The sequence below is a fragment of the Arvicanthis niloticus genome, chromosome 1, assembly GCF_011762505.2.
Source record: "Arvicanthis niloticus isolate mArvNil1 chromosome 1, mArvNil1.pat.X, whole genome shotgun sequence".
NCBI classification, from domain to species: Eukaryota; Metazoa; Chordata; class Mammalia; order Rodentia; family Muridae; genus Arvicanthis; species Arvicanthis niloticus.
In genome coordinates this window covers 108,299,230-108,308,507 of record NC_047658.1, presented here as the reverse complement: position 1 = coordinate 108,308,507, position 9,278 = coordinate 108,299,230, and the positions used below count along the sequence as shown (strand labels likewise).

Sequence of the window (9,278 nt, the reverse complement as noted above, 5' to 3'; positions counted from 1 at the left end):
ACTCCAGCTTCCTAGCAAATGTCTGGGTCCAAAAGGCTGACATTCCACCCTCTGCTCCTAGTGTCTGCTCTAAGAATAGTCACCCTGCTGCCCTCCATGTGTCTGCTCTTGATGAGGTCTGGAGCAGCTGAGCACTGGAGGGTGGAATGGGCATGATCCTGGCCTGCCCATGGGCTACTCAGCCTCCACTTCAGGTCTCTCTGGGCCGTGGGATATCCAAACATTCTTGGCTCAGCCAGGTCACTGCCAGATCCCTCTCATCCATTCATGCATTGATAAACTTACCCATTTATCCACTCATTCAATCAACCACTTGACCATCCATGCCTTCATTTACTTGCACATTAATCCATTCCTTCATTCATTCATCCACTGGCTCACATACTCATTCATCTGATCATTCATTCAGTAATTCACTCACTCATTCATTCACTCACTAATTCACTCACATGCCCACTCGGCCACTCACTTCCCCATTTATTCACTCATTCTTCCACTCAGTCACTTACTCATTCACTAATTCACTCATTCATCCACTCAGTCACTTACTCATTCACTAATTCACTCATTCATTCACTAATTCACTCATTCATTCACTAATAATTCACTCATTCATTCACTCACTAATTCACTTACCCACTCAGCCACTCTCCCATTTATTCACTTATCCTCCCACTCATTCAGTCACTTACTCATTTATTCATTCCCTCATTGTCCTCTCCCAGGATGCTTCTGACTCTGAGCATCATCCAGGCTCTTGTTAGCTTCTGTGTAGTGACTGTCACCTTTTGGGACCTCTCTGGAAATAGAGGCAGAGGACTCCCCAGTGGCCTTCACTGGACTTCCAGCCCCTAGTGAACAGCCTGACATATAAGCTCCCTGGAGTGTAGGCCTGTCCTTGTTCAGATCCTGTATCTATAGACATGTTTGTTTGCTTGCTTTAACAAAACAAAACACACACAGAATTCACAAATGCTCTTGAGTATATTTATAAAACATATTGGTCATTTCCTGGGGTGAGGGGCACAGGTACAGGGCTGAAGTGAGAGTGAGGCAAGCAGCTGATACCTGCATCCGAGTGACTGTCATTCATAGGACCCTTGGGTGATAATGAAGGGAGCCCATGACCATCATGCTCCTCATCCGTGGAGAGGGGCCTCTCCCACCTCCAAGAACATCTGGGGTCGATGTCCCTCTTGAAGAGGAGGTGGCAGGTAGCTAGAATTCAAGCCACTTAGACTAAACTACATGCCCTGCTGGCCTCAGGAGGACTTCTTGGTTAGGTCCGCGTTGGTGCTCAGTTTACTGGAAAGGCCCAAGCTTGTCCTCGCTGACCCTGAATGCCGACTGCTGGCCACGTTCCTCACTTTCCTTGGACTTGAAGTCTTGTTCTGAGGACTCCGCATGGCTTGTGTCCCCTGGAGCATGGCACCGCTGGCCCAGGCAGCCACACTTCTCAACCTGGGTGTAGCTGAAGGTCCGACTGGAGCCATCATCACAGTGCAGAGTCACACTCCTCTGCGAGGTTTGCAGCTCCTGGCAGCACTCACACGTGTGCTCTACCGTGTTGGCCTCCAGGGAGTACCTGCGGGTAGATCTGCTCAGCAGCTGGCCTTGCTGGGAGCTGCCACAGGCTCTGTGTCCAGCTGGCACAGTAACAAGCTCCCGAGGTCCTTGTCACCCTGTGTTCAAGACCCTACTGGCTCACTTGCCCATTGCCTTAGGGCATATGTTTCTGCTACAGCTTCCCTTGGCCACCAGGTGTCCTAAGTCTACAGCTGGATGCACAGCAGTACTGAGTACTTTGGATCTTGTGATACTTCCACAAACGGGTACCGCTTTAAAAGTAGTCAGTACAGCCCAAGGAGCAAGGAACCCTGCTGATGCTACCTTGGAATTCATGAGTTATCACAACGGTCTAGAAGCCCTGCACCCTCTTTCTCACCTTCCTGCTTCTTCCTGTCTGCCCTGCACCACACACCCCACCCCACCCCTGCTGCCAATTGCATCTCTGAATACTCCCTGGGTTCCCTGGGGCCCGTACATACATGGAGGTGCTGTCCCCGCAGTTGCCCTGGCAGTAGGAGATGCTCACTGGGCCGTCAGAGCTGCAGTTGTGCTGACGGATGATCTGCTGTCTTTGGTGCACTGTACATTCTGGGAGGACAGGAAAGGAGGCAGAAGGTAAGTGTCTGTTCAGTAACTTCCTGGGTGCCCCAGGCTGAGATCAACCCCTTCCTTGTCAGATCCCCACTTACTCTGCTGGGGTAGGAAGGGACAATCATAGCAGCATCCGTCTTCTCTCAGCTGAGCCTGGCCCTGTGCCAACAATGGGCCATTGTGAATGTCAGGGGCAACGAGGCATTGAGATATGGAGGGTTGAGACATGAGGCCAAAGGTAAACAAGAGTAGGAAGCCTTTCCACTAGAGAGGACAGGCCTGCTGGGCATGCAGCACTGCCCCCTTGGCTGGAGCAGGGAAGCCTGAACTTACCTGCGGACAGTTGATCTTGGGGCATTCTGTCTTCATTGTCACGACTATGAGTGCATCTTGGAACTTCTCACACTTATGAGTCACACATGGGTTCCCAGGTTCTGACCATAACTCACCAGGCTGCAAGGAGGCAGGCTGAACAGTGAGTACCCATCCTTTGTCTCCTTACAGCCTATGAGCTTCCAGGGAGACCTGACATAGGCCAGGCGCATGTCTGAGAGATATGGCTTCCCAAGTGCCCCCAAAGGGTTCTAGAACCCTTTCTACTCAGCCTGGAATCACCAGAACCCCGCCTGATCATCCCTGAACCTCCAGGATTTAGGCCACGCAGAGTCCAGTGCCCCTAGGACCTTGATTGCTCTATTCACAGATGTTGTCCAGTTCATGTTTTCTATACCTAGGCTGGGGACTTTGAGTAGTTTGGTGAGCATTGTGGCTTCACCTCAGCCTGGGTGGAACCTTTGCAGAGCCTGTGGTCTGTTCCCAGCATCGGTTTCCCTTCCGAGGTCACCTAGCATGGTCCCAGCTACTCACCTGGTAGAAGTAGGTAGAGTTGCTGCTGTTTTTAAAGGGGCAGGTCTTCTGTATACACTGGCCACAGCACTGCCCTGGCGTGACCTGGTACTCAAAGCCCTGCAGGAAGAATGGTGTGCTGCCTGAGATCAGGCCATTGATTGGCACAGGCTGACAAGAGCAGAAGTGAAGCCAGTGCTCACCTTAGGGCATTGGATGTTACAGAGCTCAGTCTCACAGTTGACCACAAAGACATCAGAAAGGGAATTGCTGGAAACCTCACACAGGCATCTTTCACATAGGCTGGAGGAGACCACGTCGCCAGGCTAGAAAGAGTCCCGGCTGGGCATTAGTGGGCTTAGGCTCGGAAGAGACCTTCAGTTCCCCTGGCTGACCACCAAGCTGACTCGTTCCCTTGGTGTTGCTTTATTGTGAAGAGACCATGATTCAGGTGCTGTCATGAGGCAGAACCTATAACTATCTCTCTATGTCAGGAGACCCAGGATACGACATACTTGGGGAATGACATGGAAAAGTACAGCTGGGGGAAATGAGGTGCTGGCATACCCAGTATGATTTCAGGGAGCAGAGAGCTACTAGAATCCTGATGATCCCAGACACCAGGCATTGGCAGCTTCAAGGATACGAGGGCCAACTTTAACTGCACTGCTCTGAGCTATGTCCACAGAGGCTTGGGTCATTGGCCTGGACAGGTTCTGGAGAGGCTCAAGAGCTCCTTGGCTTCTCAGATGTTCACCTAAGCTCCAAAGGGCTGGTGGGGAACCCCAAGTGGGAACTCAGTCCCTGTAGGCTCTAAGGCCTGAACACCAGTGATTCCTACCTGGTAAAGAGTCCCGTTGACTTCACAGCCCTTCTGACCTGTCCAAAAGACACACTGGCTGTAGCCTGAGCCTTGCAGAGCACAGCCTAGCTTCTGCATCAGTAAGTTCTGCTGCTAGATACTGGACCACAGCAGGCTTCCTTCCCACCAAGGATAGCTACCCATCTCCAACCATCTGTAATTTCATCATTCCCTGGGAAATTGCAGACCCCAGTGTGGCTGGGTGCAAAGCTTACTGGGTGTAAAGCTGCAGTTCTGGCTTGGACAGCAAGCTCCCTCCTCATATGTGACGATCAGGCTAGAATTCTCCGGGCAGTGCAGAGGTGGAGGGCAGTGGCTGGAGTTGCAGGCTGTGGGTAGAGAGAGCTGTCAGGGACTGGGCTTCCTCGATACATGCTTCTTTTCTGCTTCAAGGCCCCACCTCCCACACCACAGGATGTCATGGCAGCTCCCAGGACCCCACGAGCAGGCTCTTCAGGCTGGGCAGAGGAGTCTCTACCACACAAACCCAAAGAATACTCTGCTAGGAGATTGTCAGATCAGGACACAGGACCCTCAGGCAATGTGCAGAGCCTGGGAGGGCATGGCTTCTCCCCGCTGCCTCCTGAGACCATGTGCGCAGAGCTGGCTGCTAACTTGGTGCACCTCAAGAGAGGTCCTACCCACGGGTATGCAGACAGTAGCAAAGGCTCACCGCAAGTGAACTGGGGACAACACTGGCCATCCTCTAGGGCTACAGGCACCGGAACAAAGCCAGGCTCTAGACAGGTGGGCTGGGGGCAGAACTTCCTTCGGCAGGTCAGCGTGGCATCCTTACAGATGCAGTCCTGGCAGTCGATGCTGATGGTGTGGCCCGGCTATGGGGAAATGACACATGAACCTGACCTGCGAGTGAGCTGCTCAACCCAGGGGCAGCTGTAGCCACGCCTCATACTCGGGCCCCACATGTGCTGAGGAGCTGTGCAGCAAGCCTGGGGAGAGGGCTTCTGAAGTGCAAGGCCTGAGGCACTGAAGGCCAAGCATGGAGGCCAGGAGCTGAGGTGGGAGAGGGGCTTTGTTTAGTGAGGAGCCCTTCCCTACAACTCATCGCATGTCTCCTCAGGGAATAAGGAGTCCCAGGAAAGAACAGAGCTGACCAGTCCTCATGAGACACCCAGCAGCTTCAGAACACAGGCAAGGCAGGTCCCAGAGAAGAAGGCCTTTCTGGATCCTGTCGGGGACATCAGCACTCTCCCTGCCTTCATCTGGCCTTTGGAACACTAAGAAAGCCCCACTCCAACCCTACGCTGCCTTTGTTTGCAGCACCTCCTGCCTCAGGTTCTGATCCCCAGAGACAATCACCATTTATACCTACCTCCATAGGTTCCCCATGAGGCCCCATACACCCTGTAGAAAAAAGTTCAGTCATTTTGGGTGGCCACAGGGATGAGGCAGGAATAGAACCCATTGGGCACCATAGTGGGATCTGGGGTCAAGCCACATCCTGCCCATCCAAACCCACACTCCATGCCCTTGGGGATGTACATTGGCAGGAAGGCACACAGATTGAGTCATTGGTACTGAAAAGGGTTGAGCCATCTGGACAGAAGCAGCCCTCTGTCTTGGAGCCAGACTCTTGAAGGATCCTGTGAAAAACAGAGAATCTGTGGGTCCTTCACCTCCAAGTAAGAGAGTCCAGCCTCGGAGAGTCAAATGACAGAATCGGGTGCCCAGGGTTTGTCAGCCCTGTGAGCAGAGTGCTGACACTTACAAGCTTGGGCTGATGTTATCTTCCCGGTAGCAGTAGTGAGGGTTGGATGGGCCACAAGGCTGGTATACTTTGTTATCAGGGCACGTGAATGCTGCATAGAGAGAAAGCCACACCTGAGACGCCGTCTCAAGGCTCCACTTCTGAGCTCCTCCAAGCCCCAGCCATTGCTGAGTGCTGACACCTGCTTAGAAGCCCTTGGTGGGCTATAACCTCGGATTTGTCTAGGTCAGTGGTTCTCAACCTTCCTAATGATATGGCTTTTTGATACAGTTCCTCTTGTTGTGGTGATCCACAACCATAAAATTATTCCACTGCTACTTCATAACTGTACTTTTGCTACTCCCTTGAATCATAATGTAAATATCTGATGTGCAGGGTATCTGATAGGCGACCCCTTGACCCACAGGTTGAGAACCACTTGTCTAGGTCCTTAGCGCTATTGTTTATCCAAGACAGCCAGCACTCCAAGCCCTAAGTCCAAAGCACCTTAATTTGATACCCCCCCTTTCTCACAACAAGCCCAAAGCTTGGAGCCTTTCCCTCCAGGGAAGACTGGTCCTGAGTCTGGATGTTCTTCTCCTTACCCAGGCTATATTCCTAGTGCCCCTAAGTGCTCATAACAGAGGACAGGAAGGGGACTTAGCTGGGCACTCACGACAGGTGTTGTTAGTATAGCTTCTCCAGGGGATGCACACGCCCTGGGCTGCACAGAGTGCTGCATAGAGCTCCAGGCCTGAGCACACCACCTCCAAGTCCAGCATGTGGCAGTAGTCAAATAAGCAGCCTTCATAGAACTGCAGTGGGGCGATGACATCATGACAGAGCTTGAAGACGCTGTGGGTGGGCAGAGACAATTGTGGCGGTGTGTACATCCATACGAGTCAACTTGCCACCCAGAGGGGGGGCCTCTAGATCTGTGATATCCCCTTGGAGGCAAGGTCCTGGGCAATGACTCAGCACCTATGAGGCTGTCCAAGGGCATCCCACCTCCATGTGTGCAGGAAAAGGTATCAGCCAGAACACTGTTTCCTGCAATGCCTCTCCCCTCATGCTCCCTCATTCTGAAACCCATGCCTCTCCCCTCAGGCCCCCTCATTCTGAAACCCTGGGTGTTGCCCTGGTACAGGCAGTGACTGATGCCCATACCACTGAGAGGAGCTAGTAGAGGACTTCAGAGACTTAGCCAACCTAGCCACAGCCAGCCCTACAATAACATCCCAGCAGCAATCACTGTTTGACAAGATCCATAGAGACAGTGCCCAGAGCCTGGAACAAGGCAGGTCTCATTTTTCTTAGGAGCCTTTTAAGGACCCCATAGCTTTTAAGGACCAGCAAGGCTACCCCACTTCCTGGAGTCTTACTCGCTTAGGATGAGCTCACAGAGTGGCGATGGTGGGCATGAAGTAGGTGATGGCTTGGGTACCACTGAAGTTGGCGTTGGTGGAGGCCCTTGGCAGGAAGGCTGGTTGGGTACCTTCCAGTGGAGAGACATCTCAGAACAAGAGGAGGCTATGGAACCCCCAGGCAGGCGGCATTCATCCTTTTTGTCATTGGTGCAAGTGCCTGCAGATGAGACAAGGATCAGCCAGCTGGGCGGCAGACCTGTGCCCAGTGTACTTCTGTTGGGGATCAGAACTGGCATCTTTTCTCACTTCCTTTCTTGTGCATCTGGCTTCCCCGGAAGTCAGTTTGGTTCCTGGTGTACAGAGAAGCCACCAGGGAACAACAGATGTGAACCACATGTGTGCACAGTCTGAAATCCCTCTAGACCCCAGGGGAGGCTGCCCTTTAACACCCAAACAATATCCAGGGTGAAGCTTACCACATTGGCCCTCGGTGTTGTTGGCAAACAAGTTGAAGGGCACCTCGACTGAGAAGATGAGGCCCGAAAACATGACCCGGACACCAATCTCTTGGATGGTAACATACATCTTGATACCCACACGGGAGACGACAATCCCATTCTGCTGGAAGCCAGGACTGACTACCTTGTTGTTGAAGATGATCTGGATACAGGCAGCAGGAGGGAGTTTAGGATTAGGATCCCTGTCCCAGACCAAGACTGCCAGACTGCCACAACCCCTCCACACACAAGGGCATGTCCACCTGATTGGTCATGACGCCGCTAACTGGCCTGCGGGTCAACACCACACGGTCCTGGTGATACTCGACAATGATGGACTGCGGGCAGGAAACACTGTCTTCCAGGTGACAGAAGTAGTTGTCAATGAGCACACGGAAGTATCCAAACACGGGCACGATCTGCTGCACCAGCACGTATGTGCAGTTATCCAGGAAAGTGTAGTAAGTGCCATCAAATGTGATGTAGTGGGGGTCACCCCAGCCGCTGCAGACACCTGTGGGTGCCAGGTAGCTTATAGCAGGGCCTCTATATCACCTATAAAGTGGCTCTTATCCAGCTGGTCCAACCCCTCCCCTGTTGCCTGCAAATCAGAAACTCCTCAAGCTATTGAACCCTTCTGACACACATAGATGGTCCCTTCAGACTCTGGCCTGGCAGGTCCTTCATAAGCTGCAGAGATTCTAAGACACAGAGGACCCTTCTCTTCTCCCACTGGGCTCTATGGCTCTGGGACTCTGTTCTCTTCACTTGGCATCCCCTGTCTTCATAATGGAAAGTCTTTCCTGGTGTCCAATGCATTCTCTCCTCCTCTGTCATGCCTCCCTCTGTTGAATCCTAATTCCACTCACACTGGCACTGGTAGTGCTGGCAGCAACCATCCTGGTCATCCACCTTCAGAGGTGGGTAGCCGTTGGCACAAGATGGTTTCTTTAGCTCTGGGCACTGGCGTGGGCTCAGGGAGACAACATTGTTGCCCTCACAGCTGGCTTGCGAACAATTCGGCATGGGCCAGGTCTCCCCTTTCTGCAGAAACAAAGCCAGCTGTGAGTCTGAGTCCTGGGTGATGGGGTTCTCAGTTCTCAGGGTTCTAGAGCCTCATTTCATCCCATGGCCCCACCTCAAATCTGCTAATACACGGAACTGGCTACATGGGCTCATGATGTGGAACTGTCTATCCCCTATATGTCACAGCTCTCCATGTGCCACTGTGTCCATGGAGTGCACCATCCCCTCTGTCACTTTCATTCTCATTGGGGGTTTTAAGCTCCAGCCCCAACACCCCACTACCTGTCAAGAACATCCAGACCTGCAAAGCATAGACCAGCCCTGTAAAGCCATAAAAGAACCCAGCCCAAAGCTCACCCTGTGTCAACTAGGGACTGGTAATCTTCATGAAGACTGAAGCTGAGGTATAATTGAAAATACAGCAATGTCTCCGCAGTGGTCATGAGTCTCCAGGAAGGATGGGAGATAGACTTACCAGTCTTGGAGGAACCACATTGCACCGATTCCGCTCGTGGACAGGTGGGACAGTGGATGTAGACAGAGTTGGTGTAGGGGGTGGCATGGTGGAGGGGCAGTCTTGACTAACACCTCTGACCACCTGACAATCCTGGCTGCACAACGCATAGTAACAGTGGCCATCAAGGTCTGTCTGGTTGTAGATGATGGTTCCTGTAAGACCAAGAGGCATGTTGGGAAGGTCCTGGGAGGAAAAGTCTGCTTCCAAGGCAGTGGGTTGCTAGCCTCAAGACTTTCCACTTAATGACAGGATGAGACTAGAAAAGTTTGAAGGCAATTGTGGTACCATTTGCCAA

At 52.4% G+C, this 9,278-nt stretch overlaps 1 protein-coding gene across 1 annotated transcript in view; it reads right to left on the bottom strand.

The window, feature by feature from the left end:
- Positions 1–965: 965 nt before the first annotated feature.
- Muc5ac (mucin 5AC, oligomeric mucus/gel-forming) overlaps positions 966–9,278 on the bottom strand; it is a 30,968-nt gene continuing 22,655 nt past the window's right edge. Inside the window, exons 32-49 of the mRNA XM_076913589.1 lie at positions 8,942–9,135; positions 8,310–8,484; positions 7,704–7,954; positions 7,420–7,603; positions 6,959–7,160; positions 6,253–6,431; positions 5,598–5,688; positions 5,372–5,472; positions 5,202–5,233; positions 4,542–4,704; positions 4,084–4,197; positions 3,848–3,885; positions 3,210–3,332; positions 3,028–3,126; positions 2,494–2,613; positions 2,259–2,319; positions 2,049–2,157; positions 966–1,585 (exon numbers count right to left, since the gene is read on the bottom strand). Coding sequence (XP_076769704.1) covers positions 1,303–1,585; positions 2,049–2,157; positions 2,259–2,319; positions 2,494–2,613; positions 3,028–3,126; positions 3,210–3,332; positions 3,848–3,885; positions 4,084–4,197; positions 4,542–4,704; positions 5,202–5,233; positions 5,372–5,472; positions 5,598–5,688; positions 6,253–6,431; positions 6,959–7,160; positions 7,420–7,603; positions 7,704–7,954; positions 8,310–8,484; positions 8,942–9,135 — 2,519 coding nt within the window. The 3' untranslated portion in view covers positions 966–1,302. The remainder of the gene's footprint in view (positions 1,586–2,048; positions 2,158–2,258; positions 2,320–2,493; positions 2,614–3,027; positions 3,127–3,209; positions 3,333–3,847; positions 3,886–4,083; positions 4,198–4,541; positions 4,705–5,201; positions 5,234–5,371; positions 5,473–5,597; positions 5,689–6,252; positions 6,432–6,958; positions 7,161–7,419; positions 7,604–7,703; positions 7,955–8,309; positions 8,485–8,941; positions 9,136–9,278) is intronic.